The sequence below is a fragment of the Larimichthys crocea genome, chromosome III (assembly GCF_000972845.2).
Source record: "Larimichthys crocea isolate SSNF chromosome III, L_crocea_2.0, whole genome shotgun sequence".
NCBI classification, from domain to species: domain Eukaryota; kingdom Metazoa; phylum Chordata; class Actinopteri; family Sciaenidae; genus Larimichthys; species Larimichthys crocea.
Genome location: NC_040013.1, coordinates 8,497,320 through 8,523,092, shown reverse-complemented (window position 1 = coordinate 8,523,092; position 25,773 = coordinate 8,497,320). Strand labels below are relative to the sequence as shown.

At 43.3% G+C, this 25,773-nt stretch overlaps 1 protein-coding gene and 1 long non-coding RNA gene across 35 annotated transcripts in view; one reads left to right on the top strand and one right to left on the bottom strand.

Moving 5' to 3' along the window:
• Window positions 1–25,773, top strand: part of LOC109136709 (protein tyrosine phosphatase receptor type D) — a 336,090-nt gene that overhangs the window by 223,465 nt on the left and 86,852 nt on the right. For all 34 annotated transcript variants that reach the window (XM_027274799.1, XM_027274793.1, XM_027274761.1 and 31 more), the window contains one exon: window positions 25,199–25,384. In XM_027274799.1, coding sequence (XP_027130600.1) covers window positions 25,282–25,384 — 103 coding nt within the window. In that variant the 5' untranslated portion in view covers window positions 25,199–25,281. The remainder of the gene's footprint in view (window positions 1–25,198; window positions 25,385–25,773) is intronic.
• LOC113744584 (uncharacterized) overlaps window positions 1–25,773 on the bottom strand; it is a 127,282-nt gene that overhangs the window by 25,103 nt on the left and 76,406 nt on the right. The window lies entirely within an intron of this gene.

The following is a 25,773-nucleotide window of genomic DNA, read 5'->3' as shown; positions in this document are numbered from 1 at the left end:
GGCAATTTAGCCGTTGATGCCGACTGTCGCCCCTCCAGCTTTAAATACTGCAAATGGATTTTCCCTTTGCCATAGGTGATTCTTTTTCCTGTAAGAAAAAGACTGTGTGTGTGTGTTTTACAGTACGAGGCTCTTTGTGTCACAGTCTATAGAAAGGTTCATTCGGGAGCCGTGAAAACACACATTAAAATGCAATCCCTTCCTTTTTCCCCTCCTTCTGCTCTCGCTCCAGTCTTCCCACCCTCTGCCGTTCATTTGGAAACCTTCCCGACCGTCTATTGTGATAAGCTAAACACAAAGCTGTGAGGAGGATGTCCTGCACTAGCTGCTAGCCATATTGTTGTCTTGCTCCTCCGCTTGGACTGCCAGCCTGCATAACACTGCACCAGGGAATTAACCTCTGCTGCAGTTTCTTTCAAAATTGTATGCATTTTCACAACGGCCACTCCAACAGAGCCGCAAGGGGGAAAAAGTACGGTAAATGTTGCCAAATTACTGACAGCCTCTCTCTATCCCGACTGCATAAGTGCACACTGAGTGTGATGAACAGCTCGGACCCCCCTTGCTTATGGCTGCCTCTAGTGCAACCTTTAAAGAAATAAAAGGGCATGACATTTTTTTTTTTAACGACAACTTAGCTGACGTGAAAGCAGGACGTTTAAATAAAGGAGAGTGTAGTTCAGTGAATGGGACATTACTACATTGTCACAGTTTGTGACCTTTCCTATTTGTTCAGACAAGCCAGGGTTTCTCTCTGTCAAAATGGCCTACGCCGTTTGCAAGCGATTCCTCCCTTCCTGTCCCTTTTTTTTCTCGTATCTGCCATCTGCAGTGACTGCATGACGCCACAGCTTCTGTGTCATCAGTGACAACACTCACACTCACACAAGGAATAGAGAAGAGAGCGTGGAGAGGAAGAAAGGGGGGGGGGGAGAGACAGAAGAGACAGTGAAAAAGAGAGCTCACTTCATCCTTTAATTGTGCCTCTGAATGTCCCAGTGGACTTCATTACCCAGGCATCCTAAGAAATCTCACTTGTTTGCTCTTGGAAACATGTAAAAAGTGTTTGTAGTTCTTTTTACGTCTCTACAGCAGCACGGAGTGCTTCAGTTGCGCTAGTCAAAATGTCTCTGTAGTACACATCGAGGCATATTTTAAGCAGTCAGTAAAGGCAAGGATTTCTTTGCAGTGAGAAAGTTTTGATGATTATGTGCTCAGTTAATGGATCTGCCCTCAGCAGGTCCTAAATGCCAATATCTTTTACAGCAGCAGAATTAAAGACTATTCTTATTTCACTTAAATTAACTGCCGGGTAGTTTAACAAGAAACTTATTGAATGATTTGATGAGGAAAAATATATACACTAATATATACACTATTTAAATGTACATATTTCAATGGACACTAAATGATAGACTTCATAAATTGCTAATTAAAACTTTTTTAAATTTTGATTCATAGAAATGCCATTTAATATGTGAGATTTTTATAGTCACACTTTTCTTAGATAGTGGCATTAGTCATTCTGTAAACTGCCATGTTTGTGAAAATAACCCTTTCTTTGGGGATTTAAAGACAAATATTAGTGATGCATTCAGCTTCCGTAGATCCTACCGGAGGATTAAAGGTAATTTTTGACTTCATTAAATCCAAGGCTAAAAATCTACAGCATCTCTGCATAAAAACACAGCAGGAGAGGTGATTATCTTTGGAAATTAGCTCACTCATTTAGAGCTGTGTGGATGCAGATGCCTCCGTTCAATGGAAGCCTATTATTCCAAATGACTCTCATTAAGCCATAGTGAAATAAGGCAAGCTGTGGAAGCAGTGAAATAAAATCTTTAGACTGGCTGTGCAGAACTCGGCGGCGGTGAGCTACACTGTCTTCATTAAGAGGTCTGACGTCAGGAGTGAAATGCAGAAAATGACTCGGTGTAAAAGGAAAATTGTATGTAGCTGATTTCTGCCTCTTATGCCCTATAAGAGGTTATTTGGTCTTTGGAGCGCTGAGCTGACAACTGAGCTTAATGAGTGAGTTAACGCTAAAGAGCGTGAGTCACAGCTGATCTATAATTCTTCTGTTTCAATGTAGACGTACCGATCAGGCGTTCTTTTTAGTAACACTCAAAGAAAGCCACTTTCCTGATTAGTCATGTTGTGCTGTGCTCACTTCTGACTCTCACCATGGCCTCTGACACCGGTTCCCACAGACCATTATGAAAATCCCCATCCATCCCATCGCCATTTGCCTCCCTACAGCAAACACTTGCTCATCACTGCTCCAGCCCTTTATAGGAAGGCTTTGTGCTGCTGCTGTTGTCAGCTTAGAAGCCCATATCAGTGTCATTGACCTCTTTCCTTTCCCAATAACACAATTTTTCAATGGTCAAATCAAAATCAACTGTTGCCTGGGTTACAAAGTTTGGTCAGGTGATGTGTTGAGCCATTTTGCATCCCAATGCAGGTTCAATCCTGGTTACTGTGTTCATCTGATAGTAGTATCAGTGACATTCACTTTCCAAGTCAGTTTGGCCACTTTGCAAAAATTTGCATACGCTTTCTGCAGTAAATCAAATATTTGCATCTACTGAACCTAGACAAAATGTTGCAAACAGGCTTTAAAAAAAAAAAATCAAACAAACAAAAAGAAAAGTTATTAAGTAGAGGTTTGATCGTTGGTTTGATTTTTGTCTAAAAATACACTGACCAATGCTGTAGTTATTCCAGGAATGCTGGAGCTAAAATGACAGCAGAAACCAATGCTGCATAACTGAGCAACATGGGACTGTACAGCATCTGGACTTATTTTTCCCCAGGATCCGTTTCTAAGTGTTTAACACCGGGGGAGCACAGTTGGAATAAGCAGGAAGGAAGGAAGATTAGATGGACTCTTGTCATATGAGGAAAAATACTGATGGGTCTCACGGTTCCCTGTGGTTTCAACAACACAGCAGGTGGCCTTCATTTGCATCTCCCATGAGCTTACCTCCTCCCTCTCCCTTTTGAGTTTATTTATTACAATTGCCGCAGGTGGAAATCAGATGACTGTCAAATCACCTAAATGTTTAACAAGGTTCTATAACATATGTGCTGCCGCACACAAACACACATTCACAACTCAGCAGAGTCTGTTTTTAGAGCGTTTCCCAGTTTATTACGGCTCTACGATAACATCCGTCCATAGATTCATGTGCCGTCTGGCCGGGGCCTAAACATCAGTAGCCTGTATGAAGTGATGGAATGTACACATTAAAATTCGATCTCCTGCATCAGTACATCCAGTGCTGGTCAGGACGGCAACTATAAATTGCTGGCCATTATTTTCGATTAACCACACTGACACCATGGCCCATGACATTTCCTCCCATTTTTACCCCCTGTCACAGTGGCGCCATATTTCCAGCAGCGTTTCATTTAGATTGTCCCGAAGCATGATAACACATAAAGAAACCCCAGGACACAAGCCAACGGGTGATCTTATTAATGGCAGAGCTGCGATAACAGTAGCCATCTACATCCTCAGTTGGTATCTCGATCTTCAGGCACATCCTTTCCAGGGCCTGAAGAGCAGAAGTGCCATAGCGGGTGCAAAGGCACGGTGACTTGACAGTTTAATATTGATATGCTGGGAAAGTTAAATTCCCTGCAGCCCGAGTACAGCAAACAGGATTCCCAACCAGTGGTTCAAAGGAAGACACAAAATGGCTGTCTTGGATCATAAATGCAATTTGAACTTCATTGTAAAAGAAATGGGGAATTAAATGAAATAAAATGCGGACAAATATATAAAGTAACCTAAATACATTTCCAGAACTTATATGTTCAAACAGGCAGATAGGATGGAAACAGCTATGGTCAGTTGCCAGCTAACATCAGGGAGAGCAGATGCACAGCACAAGGGGAGCAGATATATGACATTGTAATCAATTGCTCGTTCTTTAAAATAATGGCACGTGTCCCAAAGCAAGTAACCACTGCCAGAATTTCAGTGCTATCAGAATTATCATCTTTTCATTATCCTCATTGTTAAGCAATCACATTATGCGCATTTGCCTAATTGTTTATCGTAAGATTTAGACATACTTAAGGACAGCTGATATTAAAATTGTTGATATGGCATGGAGCCACAGCTCATTTGCGAAACAATGAGTTCAAAAGGGTAAAGGAGTGAACTGAATCGGTGAAAGCAATCTGACTGCTAAGCTCTTGCTTTGACAGAAACAAATTGTTGTGTCTGTGTGGAAAGTGCTTCTCTTAGTTCTTAATGAGTTTATTGGTAATCAATATCTCCTTTTCATCCACTGACATGTGACACCGAGGCAGTGACCCAAGAGGGACCCTTAGACGGTGGAGTTGAGTGGGTCAGTGAGTACTGGTAGCTGCTTGTTCATGCTTAGGCAGACAGGAATGCCCCAGTTTCACCTAGGTGAGACGAAGGAAGAAAATGAAAGAGGCTTCATCTCTGCACTTACCCCATGACTGTAGCTTTTTTTTCTGTAGTACCTAGGGGGCATGGTTTCTTTTCACTTAAAAAAAACGGCAGCTGCCTTTTCTATTTCGTTGCCTCATTTATTTCAAGGAATTACATCTCTTATACACTCTGCAGCACATGCTAACTGATTTGGCCTGTGACCAATTCTCTTTGAAAGTAGACCTCCCCAAAGAGCTGGGTTTGCGTCCCTGTCAAATTCTGCACAAAATGCTAGTTTGCCTTGTCAGTCAGAACTTCTTAGCGGAACCTCTCTTCCAGTGATTTTGTTAGCGTCCTGCTGATTCGGGTGCTTTTCTGGTGGTGTTCTTTTTTTTTTTCTTCAGGAAGATGGGGTCTTGCCTCCCGGTGGGGGTCAGAGCAGTTGACCCTACGATGGCGAGCTCTCAGTCTGACTGCGATGATTTTATTCAGCCCCACTCAGTAGAACAGCAGGGTGTGACTCGGGTCGATGTGGCACTGCCAAGGCTGATTCCATTGAGAAACCCAAGGCCCTTTGAGAGGCGCTGATCAAGGGTGCCGGATGTTTTTGATTCACACTGCTGAGCCTTTATACATTCAACAGTCAAATCAGTCTGCTGAAATTGGGTTTGTTTGTCTTTTCTGGAAACGTGTAATTCAATGGAGCTGGCAGGGTGCAACGGAGCTTTGCCATCCATAAAACAGATATACTCTTTCTACTATGGTTCATGCCAAACACACTGTATATGCACATCATTCAAGGTCTGCCTTCTTTGCTATTATTTAGCCTGATACAAAGCATAACAAAGGAGGGAGCGAAGAGGATATCTGGCAAATGAAAAACAATTGGGCCAGGTGCCAGACTCAAGTCAAGCATGTGAGCTCAATAAAGCACACTGTATCGATTTGCGAGTTATTCATTATTTGTTTTGGATGTAGAGAAAGTTCTTTGGAAAATGATTTTGGTTGCGCTGTTCAGACTCCAAAATAAATGGTTTGACAGATCATCAATGACCACAGAATATGATAGTAAATGGCCTGATATTGATTTATTTCCTAATGTCCCCTCTTTCTCTTCTCGTGAGCTGTTATGCTTAAACCAAGACCAAGCATCCTCCCGAGTATTGGATTTTTGTCCACCCTGCTTTCAAATGTGAAAATGAGGATTTATTTTGTCCTGCTGCTTGAGTGATGCTTATAAGAGAGCATGGATTTGACGAGATAAATGGAGACGGGGAAAGGATATACATCACATCACACTTAATATCTCTCATGACAACAAACAGCCTTGCTGGTGGTAATATGCAAGCAGCTAGACCCTCCAAATGCAAAAAAAAAAAAAAAAAAAAGGCAGCTTTGTTTACTGCATTCAAAATAAATGGCTGAGGCCCCGCTGTCACTCACAGATGGCACTTCCTTTGAGGAAAAAAAAAAAAAAAAAAAGCAGAGCCAGTGACTCGTAATAATGCATTGGCATGGCGGCAGCCATTTTGCACAACCTCCGGAGGCACTGATCGTCACAGAGAGGCGTTGGCATTGTCTTGGCACCGGCCCGACCTCGGGCCCAAAGTAGTAACTGATAGCCAAGCTGGAGCTTGTCAGGCCTGACGCTTATCACATTTGACATCTGTCCACGCCATCTCTCTTCCCTCGTCTGTAGCAGGCCCCAGAACACTGACCTTGGGATCTCTTTCTCTGTTACTCCGCTGCCCCGAACCTCCCACCCCCTCCTTCTATGTCCTCATTTGGCATTGCTTCCGTGTGTGTTGTTTTGAGGCTATCATTTACCCCTTTAGACCTTGTTTTGTGGTCAGACATGACTTGCAAACCGATGTACAAGCACTGACAACCCCCCCCCCTGCATTATTTGGATTCCTGCTTCTATACAATATTAAGTAGATGTAGTCAAAGTCTATATTGTAATCCTATCTTGTCTAAGTCTGGGAAATACAGTTTATTGTTTACTGTTTATTATAGGATTGATTTATGTTATAAATACACTATACATGTAATACTGCAACACATCATAGGAAAGACATTGTAACGGAAAAGTTGTACAACAATTCGACAAAAGTGAAAAAAGAACAATAGGCCATTTTTAAATGATGTGTGTAAACCCATGGTTTAAATTGAAACTGATTTCTAAATGCAGATGGTACGGGCTGTGTTATAGTGCTGTTGTATGCATTTGTGCCAATAAGACAAAGAGAGAGAAACAAAAAAAAAGGAAAGAGAAAATCAAGCAGCCACACACAGCCTGGTGTTGACAGGTTGGCAGCAAATGTCTGACATGATGTGTTGTGAGGGAGTGCTGCTGCTGCTGGAGTGCCGTGTTGCTGTTTGACAGCCTAAAGAAAGGGTCAGCGTGGCAAACGCATATGTCTGTATGGCATCCCGAGGCAATTTGTGTTACAGTTGACGTGTAAAATATATCCAGTTTCTACATATGTTGATTCATGCCCGTATCCGTCTGTGAGAGCCAACAGGAAGACCCTATAGTTTAGCAAGTCAATGGGGGTCTTTTGAGTTTGCGTGTTTTCGCATGAAGCAGCTGAGATATTAAGCGAGCTAGTCAGACTCCCACGCGGCTTTCAATAATAGATCATTTTCTGTGGAATAGTTTTTTCGCTACTGAGTCACCGCTTTAATCAAAATCCACAAATCGGTTGTGCTTACAGCAGAACGGTGCGTTTTCCTTGTGTTACATTGCACATCCTTTTACATTATGCCCCTGTGACTGATCTGCACCCCTCACCCCTGGCTTCCCTTATGAGGTAATTAAGCCTCTAGGTTGTTTGTTTAGCTGTCTGCATGTGTGTCCTGTATAAAACACAGGGGTGGGGAGATGGGGGCATATGTTCTTCCTACCATAAACCCATTGAAACAGCGGGACATGAGTGGTGAGGAGGGGTCGGCTGTGCATGTGTGTGTGTGTGTGTGAGTGTGTGCTCTAATTAGGCAGGCAGAAGTGTATTAGCCTCACTGGACTACGGCCAGCCGGGAGCATCTGGAGTCGTCTTTCATACTCACCAGCTTTCCCCTTTACACACATACTTGTCCACACACACACACACACACACACACACACACACACACACACACACACACACACAAAATTAGAAAAGATATCTATGGAACGGCAGTGATAAGAGAACTCAGGTCAGGCATGATGGGTCATATGCGCAGCTATTTAGGTCTGCCTCCCTCACATCACAGCCCCCACACCCATGCCCCCGTCTGGAGGCCTTCCTTTAGAGAAACGGTGCCACTCTCACGTCTCTCTCTCTCTCTCTCGAGACTGGAATGCCAGCAGCAGAGAGGGGAGGTCCTCATCCATTACCAATAGCTTCTGCGCTCCCAAAGACACATCAAAGCAGTCTCGAGGGAGCAAAAGAATTTAGTTTCAAAGCAGGGTCAATATCTAAAATAATCCTCTCAGCCTCCTGCAATCACTCCGCTCTCCGCGTTTGTTTATATTAATGGTAGATGAGATGTTGGCTGCTCTTTTTTTTTTTTACGGTTAACATTTGATTATTTAATTCTTCTTGTATTTACCCAAAGCTTAGAACACCGCAGTCCTCGCTATTATAAACAGTAGAGCTTTCGCCTTGCTAATATCAATGACATACTTCAGCTGCTCCCACTCACTGCATTCACTCTAACATCCAACTCGGGTTCCTGCGTAGGTGCACACTCACCACTGCACGGGATGCATCACTTCCTGTGTATGTGTGTCTGAAATACTTTAAAAAGAGATACTGCTGTCACACACTGTAGAGGAAATTAAAAAAACAAAAAGAGAAAGACTGAGTTGGCACTTTCAGTATTTCTCCTGTACAGAGAGCTCAGTGAGCCAGCTGAAATAGTGTTTCTCTGTGCTATTGATTAGCTGGTTAGGCCATGAAAAGCCAGGGACAAGACAGCCTCTGAGCTCCCTTCCTCTGGATTACCACCGCATGCTGGTGTGTCTGTTCTCCTACTTTTCTCTCTTTTACGGCTCCTGCTTTTATGCCCATGTTTTTCCCCACTTATCCCAATCCTTTCTTTCTGTGTACTGTATTTGTCATCCTCATTCTCATGTGTTTTACTATTCCGTTCACGGAGGAAAAAAAAAAAAAAAAAAAAAAAAAAAAGCCTCAGCGAGCCACTTGCCGAGTTGGATCACAGGAACCCAGCTGTTCACAGTCAAGGGCCGCTTCTTTTATTAGCCGTCAGTAGGGCCAACCTGGTAGGGGCAGTGAGAGGGAGAAAGAGTGGGTGGCGGGAGGAGGAGGAAGAGGAGGAGCGCAAGAGCAGCAGGGGGCACAGATTTCCCAGCTGTTAGTCCACAAGCTCTGCCCCCTGTCAGAGATTAAGTAGATCAGCGGGAACGCAAGCGGATACACAGAGGCGAGACAAGACAGCTGACAGAAAATGGATTGACATGGTCTTTCTCACAGGGAGTAGTAGTTGCAACACAGACTACCAAACTCTAAGCTTTTTGTTGGCTGAGGACTGTAAAGTTTTGCACACCACTGGAATGTACAGTGGGATAAGGCACAAGCCAAGTGCAATTCCTTAATACCCCTACAGATCCCCTTCTCTTGCCTTATGTCCCTTTTATTTTTCCCTACCATCTCACAAATCCGTGCCGCCTTTCAGTCTCTGGAGGGCTGTTTTACTAGCGAGCCAGTTGTCTAGAGGGACACAAAGGACCTGAGTGTAAAATTATATTTCTGGCTATATAACCAGACCCCCATTTTTACGATATTATTTTCATTAAGATTGCAGTGATGTTTTTTTTTTTAAGTCTTTGTTGTGCCTCCCCTCTATCTGCTTCAATTCTAACCACAGTGGAAACAAAACCACTCAAAAGAAGTGGCAGCGATGAGAGCTGCACAGAGTGCTCCCATTTTGTATGATTAAATTTACTGTGACAAGCAAGCATGCTGTGTTTTGGCAAAACATGTTGCTGTGGGAACCCAGAAACTTCATAATTTTCAAAAGACATGACTTGAGATTTGAGAAAGGGTCTTCGGCAAGTCGTTGCCTAAAGTCCCTTTTGCTCTGGGAGTACTCAAAATGTCTGTATTGTATTTGCATATTTATGAGAAATGGGTGTCACAGTGATTAAGTTAACTGGAAGCCAGTTCTGCAGAGTGTGGATAATGAAATCATATAAAATATGAAAGTCAAAGGACATTTTCTTAAAAAAAAAAAATGAGTATCTCTTTCAACCTTGTGGCAGAGTTTGATAATGTTTGGTTAAGAATTTGGCTCCAGTAATATGATGGACACATATTGTTCATAATGATTCACATTAAATGACGATTCAATTGCTGTGATGATTGTTGGAAGATGAATAAACAATGATAAAACGTCCATGATATAGTAGACCTTTGCATGGTAGAAGTGACAGGTACGCACTTGAATTCCAGGCCCTCACATTGTTTTACTTAAATATCAAAACCCACAGGATACCAATCCGAGTTCTCGAGCAAAGATAAATCCAGGATATTTTTCACGAGACAGTCACGCTCTGTTTAATAAACATGGAACCAATATGGACTTCATTACTAAGTGCTCGAGACCAATGTAGCTCAGTGGCCCCAGACAAGTAATTAGAGTTCACGCTGAGACCTGACTCTAAAATACAGTCATTATCCCAGCAAAAAATACAACCTTTCCAGGTCACATCACTTTGTTTGCAGCAGTAAAACAAGTTTATTTCTGCATTGAGCCACCATTATAGTAGCCCCAATCCGCTTGCCAACATTTTATGGAGCACAGAGTGAATGGGGGCTACTGAGAAATTCAGTAAAAAAGTGGTAACAACAGTGGCTCAACACAAAGCAACCGTGTTAGCGTGACAATTTTTGTGTGAGATTATAGAATCGTTTTATATGATTCTATATGTGATGCGTGTGCAGAATAGTTTTCATCACCCTAATTTAACGAGAGCCTCCTGAATGAAGTCCCAAACGAAGGCACCAAATTCTTTACAGCCCCCTTAAGGGCTAATCAGCCATCTTGCAATGAAACACTACAGTTTATATTGGCCCTTCTCACACAATAGTCCCAGTGTAAGCTTGTTGTTGAGCTCAAAGGTCTCGGAAAGAATGAAACACATCCTGTTGCTGTCTTTGGGATTACTTAATGCAGACAGAAGAAAATAAAGGCCATAATCTGTGGAGACAAAAATCAGTTCCGAAGTATCTTTGGCAGCTGCAGATTGGAATTTGAAGTTTCTCCTAACAATAAGAAAAAGTCCCCCCAAAAATTACCCTTGGAATGTGAGATCAGCCGTGAATTTTCAATCAGCTCGACTTTCCTCCTGCAAGACTTCTGAATCAGCAAAACATCTTGTAAATATGATGTCTAACCACTTTTCAGGGACACAGTTTGCAATGCTCCAATGGGTTGGATCTGTTTTTTTTTGTTGAAACTGTATGATTAAGATAAATATAATCAGTGACATTTGTTGAAACTGTATGATTAAGATAAATATAATCAGTGACACTAAGTGTTTTGTTAAGCTTAAAGCAAGCTATTGTAATGTAGAGTAGTTTGGTATAGGGTTGGATCTGTTTTTTTTTTGTTGAAACTGTATGATTAAGATAAATATAATCAGTGACACAGTGTTTTGTTAAGCTTAAAGCAAGCTATTGTAATGTAGAGTAGTTTGGTATAGGGTTGGACTGTTGTTGGCATACTGGTGATTACATAATGAGTCTAGTCAACGAGAGGTCATCTTTTAAGTTTCTTGAGATGGAGGATTCAAGGGTTTACACTAGAGAATTTTCCATATATCTGAGCAGATGTTATAGATTATAAAAAAAGTGATCCATATTTACTGTAATATTTAGTCACCCTTTTGGACTGAATCCATTGAAGTGCTTCCCTCGTTTTCCCCAAGAGGCACTGCTTGAATGAGAATACGTGGGAGGATCCCTCTTAGATTCTGACTTTCAGCATGCTGGAGACGGATGCTGTACTTTCAAAGACTGTACACTTCATCAAACACACCAGTGAAGGAGAAGGGGCGGATGACCCCATTCACATATACGCAACACTACTGACACCATCGCCAATTTATCACACGTAATTTCCTCAGCTCTTGACCTTTGACCCTTCTCTAGGGCTGTGTTTGTATTGGGGGCAGCGTGCCACTGTCTGTCTGAAGCCTCCCTACAGGGACACAGCGGTGTTTGCAGGAGAAATATGCTGCTAAATCCACTGATGGTGAATCTACCGTTGTGCCCAGCATGTGTTTCTGTCTCTGTGTATGTCTATCATTGTCTTCACAGCCCTCCAGTGTTTTATGCATGCTGCTCATTAGTCAGACAATGGCCACTTACGATGAAATGCCGTTCAGGGCAATATGTCATCAAACCCTTGGGATGAAAGAAAGGAGGGTGGAAGCAGAAAGCGGTGTGCCATGAATGAGAAAGAGGAGGCTGGAGCAAAAGGAAAGAAAGGTGAATGTAAAGGGAATGACAGTGAGAGTATATGGACGGCTTGAGAACAAAAGAGGAGGGGTTTATATATTTTTCACTGCAACGATCCCTGAATAAAGAATCAGAAAGACCTCAGGTTCAACCGAACAACCTGCCTTACCGAACAGTGACATTACGACATTACAAGCGAGCCCAATGAGTCAGAATGCCCTGACCTCTTGTGCTTGCGAGACCTAGTGGAACAAGGCAGTGCCACTGCACAATACATGCACCAGCCGCACCGCTGCAGCTCTGACTGAGGCACTAGCTCCATCCAGTGTATGCTGGCTCCCCTCCCCTTACATCATCACGTCTGGAGGCGGAAGGTGGGGAGGGGTACAAGATTAATGATGGTGCTAACCGTGTATTTATCATCCGGCTAGAGAGTAATGCGACACCTTTCTAATCTGAATATATTTCATTGGGCTGTTATGGCACTCAGCCCTGGGCCCCATGTGTGTGTGCGTGTGTGTGTGGCGTGTGTGTTTTGCACCTCTGTGCGTCACTGGAAGTGTATTCGAATGTTAATCATATCTGCATAAGTTTGTGCACGAGTATTCGTGTGCTTGTAAAGGCGAGCACTGTGATACCAACCAGCCACCATAAATGCTCACGCTATCTAACCCAGCAAAACGGCCCTGTGGTAATTAGATAAAGATGAAGTTCCTCTTTCCAGCACGTTTGGGCCATGCTCCCGAAGATCCTCTCCTCTGATTCTCAGCTGCCTTATCAGGTGAACACCCTCCTTCCATCCTCCTCTCCATCTCCCCCTCTCATTCTCTTGCTACTTCTTTTTGGCACTCAGCAGAAATCAAGATGGATGTCTCCCCAACAGAGATCGGGAGATATGGAATACACAAGGCCAAGATGGGGCCTGATAGGGCCCACATTGTGCCGCCCATTAGATTGGCTCTACTGTCACCACGGCGGCCAGAACTATTGAGGAACTTTTGGAATAGAAACTACCTGCTTTAGAGCATATTCAGCTGTGGGTGTTTTCAGATAGAGAACTTGCAAGCTGAGTAGCCACACTTTGGCATGCAGGAGACCACACACAAATGTTAAATTATGCAATAATTTGTCTTTCTTACATTAAGAGTTACCCTATTAATCCATTCATGTGGTATAATCTCAAAACATGGCAGCATTGAGTATGTAATTTGTTTTGCATACATTTCCCAAATCTATGCTATGTTCGGTCTTGAATGTGGGGTCAAAATGCGGTCATGTGCAATTCTACCAAGATAGGATAAGCATAATATGTAGCACTGGTCATGGAAGAAAAGGATTTGCACAATTCAGTGACAACATACAGTGTTTGAACAAACACTGGCCCCATCAAGTCCATAGCTAATTACAATCAGTCACAAGGTACAGTCTTTGTACTCATAAATCTCCATGATAGGCATTCAAATTATCACGCATGCAGGCTTATATTCTAGTCAACAATCATAGCAGAGACAAGGCCATCAGAATGTTATGCTGGAAGGGAAGTACACACATGTGCATGGTTTCTTGTACAAAGCGGTTCTCTCTAGGAGATTATGTGTTTTGCTTTCTCGTGTACCCTTTGCCAATCTGTCATTTATGCAAGAATATATTTCAGACTGTGAATCTTAGCTTCATTGTTTACACTTTCATTGTAAGGCAACAAAGAGAGAAAGTGTTAGATAAAGATTGTCCAAGTGAGAGATTTGGATAAGACATCCTACCCACTAACTAACCATGCACCCCTGATACACTATGTGATGTATTGATCTAATATCTTAATCTACTGGGATTATGTGGATGCTACTTAGTATGTGTCACTCTACATGCATGTTTTCAAGTCAGGTACGTCAACGTTTGCTAATGTTAAAGAAGTGGCTTTGCTAAAGATACATGAAGTGTCTAGATACTGATCTTACAATGTGATACTGAAAGATAGCAGGATTCCCTGAGGCCTCTACAGCAGTCCAACAATGATTTAACAGTGAAACAGCTAGTGGATTCACTTTTGAGTTTGTTATCATTGGGTCAGGGACAGATTTCTCATCTGTCATGTACGAGATTCCAGGTTCATTTAGTTGCTAGTGCAAGAACCTTTTCAACCTCCATCATGTCAAATAAGAATAATAGGTCTGGTGCTGGAACAGAACTGACTGACTCATGATGTTTCAGTGTCATTACAGCCTTGAGCGTCTTTGGCCAGACTTCAGCACCACTCCCCCACCATAGTGCTCATATGAATCCCCAGAGGGAGGGACAGTTTATCTGTAGCAGTTAGCAGCTGGTGTCTGCCCCAAAGACTCCAATAGCCCCCAGCTAGGCATTGCCACTTCAGATGATAGTCATTTAGCAAACAAGTCAATCATGCACAAGGCAACTGCCAGTGACTCGACAACATCCCCAGTGACCCTAGAAATAGAGATGAGGGGGCAAAGAAGAGTCAGCCTGCTGGGTCATGGAAATCAGGTCAAATTGGTCATCAGCAAACTATGTGGGTCTAGCATTCTGCTCGAATGATTGTCGTTGTTGAAATTGGTTGTAATGGCAAAAGATCAGGGGCCCTTGGTGTCGTCCAAAGTCTACCTCTGTTCATTGATTCTAGCCCCTGTTATGTGCCAATGTAAGCTTTTGGATCTCATAACAACCAGAGAATTGCAATGTGAACAATGTGAGTACATGAACAAAGAACCAGTGAGACACTTATGTCGTAGAAACTGCTAAGAAATCTGTGGTCCGCCAAAAATGTAAAATGTTGGAATGACGAACAGAATTTTCTCTGCACTCTACTGGTGAAACTTTTTTGCCACAATAGCTTTGAAGATCAAACTATCTAAGCTCCACATCAGACACTCAAATTTAGTGGTAAACATCACATCGAATAATTGTAGTCTCCTAGCTTCTGTAAAGCAGATAAAAAGATGCATATCCCTCTTGTATCTCGTCTGTTGTCTGACAAAACTGCTTTAGATGTGGCACTGGAAACCTTGTGGCTGACACTTTGTGGTGTCAATTAAAGTACGAGTTTAATGGCTGGCAATGTTAGTGGCATTAACTCACTTGATGTCTTTTGTGGTTTAGCTAGAGGAAACTTAACAGCAATGTGTACACACCAATTTCCCTTGTATTGGATTCAATTAGTTTCACAGTGATGGGAAATATTTTAGCTTTGTAGTGTTTTTTTTCTTCTCTTTTATCATGTGTAGCAGTGCCAGTATTCTCAAATGTTCTCTGTTAGTTTGTAGCTTTATTTGTCTGGCAGGCACAATGTTACCCAAAAATAACACTTGGAACAACTGGAGCAGAATTTGCATCACATTAACACAAAAACTGTTCATATCTCAACAAGTTTTCTTTGGCTAAAGCAAGAGGTGGATGCCTCAGTCCTGTGACAACAGATTTTATCAAGTAAATAAGGAACAATGATAAAGGCCTACATTACAATATGAAATGTCAGCACTAGAGAACGTGAAATGCATTAATCTTGCATTTGGTCACTGTTGGAAAACAGTGAAGTGTCCACTCAGTTAACTCATATTGCAGATAAAGTAACTTCTTCAGTAAGTTATAGGAAATTGTTTTGTTTTGACTCAAAAGTTTTTCAAGATAATTGAGGACAGCTGAACTAACAACTGGAATAAAATGAAACGACTACCTTTATCAAAAAGTCTAACTTAATAATAAGTGATGTTTACTCATGTCTACAACCAATTTCTAAAGGTGAATGTCTATTTGATTTACTTGCACAATCGTGTACCAGTCTAAGTGCAATGTCAACAAAAAAAATAAAAGCAAAAGACATCTATGCTAACAAGGTAACCTTTGAATTCAAGGTTACACACATGCATACACAAATGCATGCACAGGCAAATATGTCTCTCTCCCTGTAGTGCCCTCCTTGGCAAAATCTCAGTGCCAGTCTCTTAATGAAATGCTCAATTAGGGTCTTTAAATAGGTAATTATGCAGTGCCTAATCCCTTAGCTCCTGGGCCCTATCTCATTGAGATGACACTTGGGCAGGCAAAATGGGAGGGGCAGGCACTGGGGCCTTAGTTTCTGTCATCAAAGCCCCACAACGGTGGCGCAGGCGGCACTGGTAATGATAAGGCACATCCAGGCAGTCAGTCAACAGCGACTCCCAGTGAGGGCCACTGACAGCATGGGAGATGGCAATGTCAGGCTTGACAGTGTCTTAATCATGTTTGTGAGTGTTCGGGGGTGGATTGTATTGGGTTGGGGGAGCTTGTATAAAGGTTTCTAAGAGGGTGTTAGATGTTGAGCAAGAGCAGCGAAGACTATTTGTGTGATGTGGGTTCATGTGCACTTTTTCTGACAACTGCCAAGTTAATTTAATATGAAACAATGACAGAGGAAGAGAAAATCACTTCCAAATGTCAAACTGTGTATTTTGCTTGATGCCAGGCATTGACAGAATGGGTTTGATTTCCTGTACTGACATTTCTTTGAAGGTGGCATTTGATTTGAATTTCAATCTCCAAACTGGCTGGAGAAAAGGACCCATTCATTCATTTTCTGCAGCATAATAAAACGTCTTGTTCAAGTACTACAATATACCATCACTGATGGGGAACTGCTCTTGTTTGGTTGCTAACGTAGCAATGGCAAGCATTTGTCTTTGTGAAACAACAAAGGGGGAATTGTTGCTTTTGCCTTGGGGTGAACCATTGCTTTCCCTCGACTGAGCTGCACAAGCAGTCTGCACTGCCTTTCCTGAGAACAATAGCTTAGCTTGGCTGAAACACCTTTCAAGGGCGCCCAAGAACTGAAACGAAGTTTAGCTTTTCAAATCTATTAATCAGCAGTATCCACATCAAATGCTCAGTATACTTTAGTAAGGATATTTGAACTACTGAATATTGAAACAGCTGTCCTAAATGCTGTTCATCCGCACCCTGCATGTCCTTTGACGGTCTTATCAGGCTATAGATGGAAAAGCAGAAACAACACAATTTCAACCTCTATCTGTGTACTCAGCAAAAACATCTCATATCTGTGATAATATTTTTTGTCCTGTTGCCCTCCCTGTTGGCACTGATGGATTTTCATGCAAAAAGCTCTGATAAGCTGCTGGTTCTAATGCCGCCTTGTCTGTTCCTTTCAGTTGTTGACTCAGGCTGTCTTATCAAATCTGAGTCATGGCAAAAACACCAGCGCCCAAAATCCACCGAAAGAATGAGGAATTTCCGTCAGTGCCCTCATGAACACCAGTTTGACCAGTGAGACAGGGGAACATTTTCGCATTGCACATTTGTAAGCCTGTTGATAGCTAAAGACAACGGAGGGGTGGGGAACCACTTAAGAAATCCACATGGATTTACTCAAAGGCTGTATGATGAGGGCACTTATGAAAATATCAAACCACATAACCTTAGGAAAGAGATAGCGTACAGTATGCTAGGCTAATTGAAGGGAAATTCACCCGCCGTTGCCTTAGTGCGCTACAGCGACCATAATGTGGCGTTACATTTTAGCTTAGGGTATATGGAGGCAAATTAGCATTTAGATAATGGGGGACACTTGGCATTTTAATTATTTTGCTGCCCTGTGAGTGTAGCGTGTATGCCCCAAGTGCCTCCTTACATCCTTCATGTACGCCTAAGTAGTGCATTTACATACCAAACGGCTTGGCACGTGTACAAAAGCCACAAAAATGTCACTGCCACACAATGCACCTTGGTGTTCAATTGTTTCCAAAAGATAAGGAAGCATATTGTTGTTGACTTATGCCATATGTATTAGGGTGCAATACAATTCCCAGTGCCGTGTTATTCAGTTATTTTGAATAGTGCTCTGTTCTCATGTTTTCTGCCATGTCGGCGAGTGGCAGAAATGGAATGCTGTTTTGTCTGTTCGAGGGCTCTGTACTTTCCATAAAACGACATGAGCTGGCTGGGAACAACCTCCCCTCCTTCCTCTCTCTCATTTTCCCTGCCTCACGGAAGTGAGATTATTCATCCTCCCACAGACCGTTGCTGTGTTGGGGGTAGATGTCAAAGTGCCAGGAGCATGTGGTGCAAAGGGTATGCGTGCCTGCTCTCCGCTTGTATGTGTCTATTTGTGCACATGGATGCCCGAGTTTACATTTGCGAGCACGTATGTGTAGGAGTTGTGTGTTTTGCGCTGCGTCTATCCGATTGGATGCGGACATGAGCCTGAGTATGTCGCTTTTGACGAGGTTACATACACCACACACTCATTTTTTTTTTTTTCACCTGCTGTCACCTTTCCAGTTCCCTTCCTTCAAGAAACAATACCTTCAGACTGTCAGGCCGGCCTCGCAACTATCATCTCCTCTTCAGCAGCGCCTGCTTTTTCTCCCTCTGTCCCTCATCCTCTTCCATCTCTCTTGCGCTGCCTCTGTTAGGCGTACAAGCACAGACGAAGCGTGAGAAAAGCTGGCAGTGAGGCACATTCCCCTGCTTCCCTCCCTCTGCTTCCACCTCTCCACCCGACAGCGCACTCTCCTCTCCTCCCTTCTTCCTGCTGCCTGCTTTCTTCCTCTCCCCTCCACATTACTTTCCCCCTGTCCTCCTCTCCTTTCCCTCGCCACCTCTCCCCTCTCTGCCTCGTTGCTCCCCTTATCCATTATATTTCCACCCCTCTGCTCCGCCCTCCCCTCACTCCCCCTTCTTTTTTTCAGGTTCATAATATGTAACATGATTTTGCCCTCCCCTGTTCATGCGGCATAAATTTAATCCCAGCCATTCCAGCTTGGCTGCTGCTGCTGCTGCATCTACCATCTCTTCTCATCACCCCCCCCCCCTCCCGCCCCATCCTGCCACACTCTCTGCACCCGAAACAATAGGCCCCTCAAGATTCAGCCTGTTTGCATGATAACAAGTTATTTCCCTATGCAAAATGCTGATGCGCAAGGTCAAGCACAACCCAAGTGGCACATGCTTGTACTATAGAAGCCGCCCACAGTGTGACGAGCAAACACAGCACAAGAGAAGGCCTCCCAACATACAGGTAATCATTTGAATGGTTTACACAGCTCGCACGCTTTACCCAACAGCTGATTCTAATCTGCTGTGGTTTTATCTGCGGCCCCTTGAAAAGGCATTAGCTGTGTCTATTAGAATTCAATAGGAATTTTGTTTACGAGTGTCATCAAGGTCAAAGGATGTGATCTAAACGTACAGACAAAGATGAAATACGTTGCTTTGATTTTTTATTTTTTTCCCCCCTCTCCCCTCTCTAAACTCCACAGTGTCCCGAGCGCTTACCCAATAGCTCTGTAACCTTGTGCGCGTGTGTTTGTTTGCGACTGCCTGTGTGTGCACTTTACGTTGGTATGCTTTCAGGGAGCAGCACAACAGGGCACTGGGATAATCAGTCACTAGACTGCAGGTCAGGGTCTTGCACTGTAGGGACCATCCATCTGAACCCAGCAGCTGCTGGGGAAATGTGGCAGGAGGAATGAGACGAGGAAAAAAAAAAAAAAAAAAGGATGGGTGTAGTGAGAAAAGCAAGGAGAGAGAGAGAGAGAGACAGAAAGTGGTGAGCTAGACCAGGTAGAGAGAAAAGTCAAGGAGAGGCTGTTGAAAACAAAAAAAGCACACACAGAACAAGTGGGAGGAGGAGGAGGAGGCGTATTTGTGAGCTGACGCTACATGGTCATCTGAGTTACTAAAGTGTATGCTCAAGGTCAGTTTGGGTGCGCTGAATTCTCATGAGGACTCAACCTTGCTCTTTGCACCCAAACAAGGTAACAGTTTTCAAATTGCAACATCCTCTCCTTGACCTGTGTTTTCCAATACGAAGCCGTTGGTGGTCTATGAAGATGTGTAACCTTTTTATTTACGGTGGCTAGTGTTCATGTGAAAGGAGACGCCGTGGCAGAAAAAAAAACGCTCCACGATATGATTCGATTGATGTCGGCGTGTAAATAAGTATTCGTTTGCGTTATTTGTGGTGACATTTTAAAAAAAAATCTAGATCAGTTTACGGACAAATAAGGAGGAGGGGGGGTGGTTGGCTTGGAAACCTTCTGGTACTAATTTGCATTGGATACACAACTGAGATGAGATTGTGATAGCTTCCCTGTCCTGCAGCCACAGCAGGTGCTTTTAAACCAATTATGAGACAGACAAATGTCATCAGACCCAATTAGCTTCCCGCTGTGCGTTTCATGTTGGCCGATTCGGTCATAAGAAAACAAGATATAACCAACCATCGGTTGCAGCATTGGCAGCATTTGCCTGTCAAAATATAGTCAGGCAGGCTTCCAGGCGGAACTGGAAACTCTGACTCTTTCTGAAACAAAGTCTGGCGGTACCACCCAGAGAACAGTTTATGACCGTGGGAGGCTTGTTTGAGGGAGGTCGGGGAGGGGGGGACAAGGAGGGAGGGAGGAAAAGTAAATAAATAAGTAAAGCAAATAAACTCCTCTGGTGTGTGGTTGTCAGGGTCTTTTCATGTGGAGGCTGCGCTTTGAGGGCATCGCTTAGCTTAGCTTGAGGGATGTCATTACACATGCCGGCTGAGATCTGGAGCGATGTGTGAGAAACGGCCTTGTCGCTCGGCCTTAAATCACACACACACACACACACACACACACACACACACACAGATCGCGGGCGGAAGAAAGTAGTGGTAGGTGAAAAAATGAGAGAGAAGGGGAAAAACAAAAAGGAAGAGCGGTTGAGGAAACAAAGAAGTACACACAAGAAGGGGTCGAAGAGAGACTGACAGACTACACTGTGGCATTATAGAGAACTCGAGGAAAAGATGGCTGCAGCATGTAAAAAAACACAGACTTCACCCAAATTTAACCTCTCTTGATGAGGAAGTAGGGACTGGCAAAGCTAATGGGTGGGTGTAGATGCATGAGAGCTGGTAGCTGCGCCTTTGATGAGCTTATTTTATAACTCTGGTCATATGATGTTATGATAAAAAAGAGCCTCGGGGCACTGTGTGTGGCTGGTGCCTGCCACTGGCAGCCATGTCTTACTGTTGCCAAATCTGTTGAACAAGAGGTGGTGCTGGTGCACAGCAACCCGTGCAACCCCGTCACATGCCCTTTGACCTTGATGCTTTCATTTAAGCGACGCTTAATCAAAGTAACTACAGCATTCATGAATATCAAATTTGTTGGAATGACCAATTATGTGCTACATTTGCAAAGCAGATGTGTTAAATAATACATGTACTACAATGTATCATGCTATTTGTAGGGAGTGTGTGTTACAGCTATCAAACAACTATAAGAGGAGGAATTATGTATTATGTCAACAGCAAAAGTAAAGTGATGAAATCTGTAGCCACTGCAGCCCTGACGCCACTTGAAGCGGCACTGCCTGTTCTCAGCATCAGGTCAAAAAGAGTGCTCAGAGAGATCATTGCAGTACTAAATTAGTAGCCAACCCTGTGTGCTCTTTACTATCGCCCTGTGTATCGCTGTAGTTTGAAAGTGTGCATGTGGGGGGTAATTACTGCATTCCTTTACTGTGCTAGTCTGGAGGGAAATGGAACGTCCTGCCTCATAAAACGAAACAAAGTCTTTATTTGCTGTGCCTGGCTGGGTATGGATGCTAGGCAACGTTTTGTAACACAATGATCCAAACATCCTCGGTAGTTTTGTGGTGCTTTGTCCTTGCATGTGTTGGACTAATTACAGAGGGATTGGCCTTAATAGATTTGGTGGCATTTTTGTGGCTGCTTTGGTCTGTTGGGATAACATACCATGAATCAACTATTTCCTTGAAGTTCAATTCAGTTTGTTCATGAGCCTAAAATAAAAAAAAAACTAAACACCCCATTTAAAAATTCCCTGGAGCTGGCCAAAGTGAAATTAGTCAACTCGCACGAAGGATGAGCATAATGTAGTGCAAGTGTTATCCTCGCACCCATGTTGAATTCGTTAAAAATGGCACCGTCAGTAGCAGTCTCATGTCAGCATTTGTTTCCCACTGGTTTGTACTCTGTTTGCCAAAAAACACCATGTGCAAGAACATAGAAAGACAGGATTGGCGTGAAGGTGATGTTGTGAACCTACTGCTTTGGGAAGCTCATAACTTTTCCGCCTGCATTCTCTTTCATAGCAAGTTTATTGCAGCATGGCTGGACTATAACATAAATGACTCATTCTTTTGTCTTTTTTTTTAAATGATAATATTGCTCATCTAAATAGACCAGAATACCAAACACACAAGCTCAAATGAGAATACAGGCCAGTCATTATGGAGAATATAAACATCCCACCCTCATTCTCTTTCACATTTCTGATAAGGATCATGGGGAAGGAGAGAGAGTAGACAGCTCAACAGCCCCTTTCTTTTTCTTGCCACACACCCCCCCATTTCTAATTAACATTGTGCATGTTGTCAGGCTTTGTTTAATAATGCATGATTGCTATCAGCAGCAAAATCCTTTGAATGAAGCACCAGTGAATGGGAACACAATAATACCACCAGGGGCTCAGGAATAAAGACGAGATTGTTTTTTTTTTCCCTTTCTATTGTAATAAATGTTCAATGGGAAAGCGTCGGTGCCACCAAACGTGTGAAAGTGAAGGTGCAGAGTGCAAACGCAAAAAAAACCCCCAAAAAACGGCCATGTTGAGGATAAAATGGGCACAGGTGGTGCCGCCTTGGAGAAAGACTTTTTATGTTGACTAACGGATCATTTGAACTCTTGTACATGCTCATACATGTGATTGCAAATCCATGAACGGGGGCTTTCATACAATAGACTAAATCCACGATGAGATGACAATGCAGTCGGCTGCTGTTTCGCCGCCAGGTCTGACAGGTGGTTCCATCCACCCTTAGCACATTAGGAAAGGAACTGCAGCGCAGTTTACTTCTAAGAATTAACACCACACATCAACACCAAATATATATTTTGGTATAAATCCAGCTTTTGAGAAGGGGTGTTTTAGCTTCTCCTTGTATTTACTCACATAGCACAGCCTCTTAGTTATCTCACTGGTGGTTACACAACATACAGATGGTTTTGTTTGCCTCCATCAGCGTGTGTGTGTGTGTGTATAAATGGGTGTGTGTGTGTGTGTGTGTGCCAGGCTTGAATAGAGAAGGGGAGGGCTGCTGAGTACTGTTTCTTGTGTGCTGCCTAATGTCATGTCATTATGGAAATTCACACATTAATTAACTCAGAGGCTATCACTTAGATTTGGAGGGGGGCATATGCATAAAACAATAACCCGAGGGGGAGACCGAAAGCCGTACCTGCACTACGTATGGATCACATTGCAGCTTTATCCCCGCCTCGCGCACGCCGCAGCTTTTTCAGTCCAGTTGATTCTAATCAAATTCACAGTCGCTACAAACACTGCTCATGTGAAAATTCTGTCTGGTGTGCTCAAATGTATGTATGTGTATACGCGTTTGTGTTTGCAAGTGTGTGTGTGTGTGTGTGTGTCGGTTGTGGTGTGAGCGGGGGATGAGATTGCCTCAAATTGATTCCCTTCGCCACACGTCCCCCGCTCTTGCGCTCGCTGCTAGCCCCGCGGCGCTTGGAGACAGGTAGTCGTGTCTATCTCCCCCCCAACACAAATCGAGTGTGACAGGTGCGCTATCTTCCCGTCTTTTCTGCCATTTACAGCCCACAGAAATGAAAGAGGGAGAGCGAGCAGCGAGAAAAGAGGATGATTGGTAACAGGGAAATGAGGTACTTTGTCATCATCGGGCCTACTGATTGGGCTTAGGGGGGCTTGTTTTTCTTTTTCTTTTTTTTTCTTTTAGTGGGTGGCGGTCAAACCTGTAGAAACAAACAGCCCCGATGAAATATTATTTCTGGCAAAAAAGCATTTCTATGCGCTGCACAGAGTGTTACACTAGAACGGCGGAATTCCAAAAACTTCAAGCGATCTGACATGTTGCTTGTTTTCATCACACGGTACATGAAGAGACCCAAATGCCACGGTACACAAACCACATGCAGGTCCGCCTTCATCAGTCACCACAGCTGAAACAACAGCGTCCTGCAGAACAATGCAGGCAGACAAGTGAGCATGCTAACCAGCAGCACAGTATGCCATTAAAGCTCACACACACACACACACACACACACACACACACACACTTGGATTAGCTGGGAGCTGTGCTAAGAGCCCAAGACTACCGCAGAGCATCCATCACTAAGGATCAAGCTCTGGCTTAAGCAAATGGATGACAAGGGATAGAGCTGTTCTGCAGCTAATACTAGCTCGCTGTATCACATTGATTTCCACAGCTATGAAGTGGCCCTCAGATAAAAAAAGGTTGAAACATGAATGGCAACACTTGGTCACTCTGTCTTATAGATTTTAGTTGTTGTTAAAAGAGCTTGTTAAAACTGAACTACTCCATTGTATAGACACTTAGAGCTAATAAAGTATTGACTATGGATTATATGTTGTGCAAGAAGCATAAACATCAACTTCAGATGAATTTGTTTACTGGATGTGTAGATCGTATCATTTATGTCTTGTATTGTACTTTAAAGAAAAAGAAGTGTTCAAATGAAGTTAAAGGTCCGGTGTGTAAGATTTAGGGGTAGAATGTATGGCACAATATGCAAAACCATGTTTTTATTAATGTATAATGACCAGAAAATAACTATAGTTATGTTTCTTTTACCTGAGAATGAGCCTTATATATTTACAGATGCCACAGGTCCTCTTCCACAGAGTCTGGCATATTTTTTTTTACAGCAGCTCAGGAGGGACGAGGTTTCTCCTCGGGGCGAGGGGGTTGGAATCCGCAACTACACCGCTAGATGCCACTAAATTCTACACGCCGGACCTTTCAGTCCGACCGAAGAACCACGAGTTTTCAGCATGAATTATGAATATTTCTTGTATTTCCTGATATGCAATGCAGGTGCTCTTTATGTGAAACTGATATCAACACTGATACTGACTTCAAATGTACTCTTATTATGCTGCATATTTAATTGGCGCTCGCCACCAAAGCTGTGAAGGCAAAATCTTATTAGTCCAGCCTTTCATCTGCGTGGTTTCTCCCTCTCTCTCTTGCGTTCTCTATCTCTCTCCTTCTCATGCACACGTGCACACGCATTGTGTGAAGTGACTATTCCATTTAGAGAACTGTCAGAACATACCCTGTGAGCACATCAGCCTCTTCCTATCCTCTGTCAGCTCCAGCCGAGGCTGTGTGGGGGTATGTCAGAAATGTGCAGGGATAGATAAAACCCGTGGAGCCAAACAGCTTTGTTTCATTCAGTTCCTCTCTCTCTCTTTCTCTCTTTTTTCCTCCCTCCTTACTCCCTCTCCCTCTTCCCATCCCTCCTTGCCTTGCATAGGCTGTGAATACCCTGCATCTGAGAAATCAGACCAGACTGACTCACAGGGCTCTGTGAGCCAGCGCCACCGAGGCTGCCAAAGCATGCTGGTGCCAAGCTGTCCCACCATGCACAGAGCCAGACCCACGCTGCTGCTGCCGTTGCTGCTTGTCCTGGGTCTGTTCCTCCACCTCGCCGACGCTCAAAGTAAGTGGACCGTTGGCTTTCACGTGGGCCTCGAGTGTTGTGTCCTGCTGGGTTGGGGGCGGGGTGGCAAAGGTGGTTTTGTTTCTTCAACATCAGACGCATAAATACTTCATGTCACACAAATGCAACTTAAATAAATACTTCATGAAGTGCATGAAACCACTTTGTGAAACACACATGCAGGTATGTTATATGATGAGACTGCTGATATACTAAGGGGATATGACAGCCACAATTAGATGTTAGTCTCAAAGAAGAAATCAATTTTCAATTCATTATTCATTTATTATATTTAAACTAACTCTGAATAATGAAATTATTGTGGGAAATACAGAATCTGAATCAGTTCTGGTATGAAATATGAAATGTATAGTCCCCCTCCACTCACA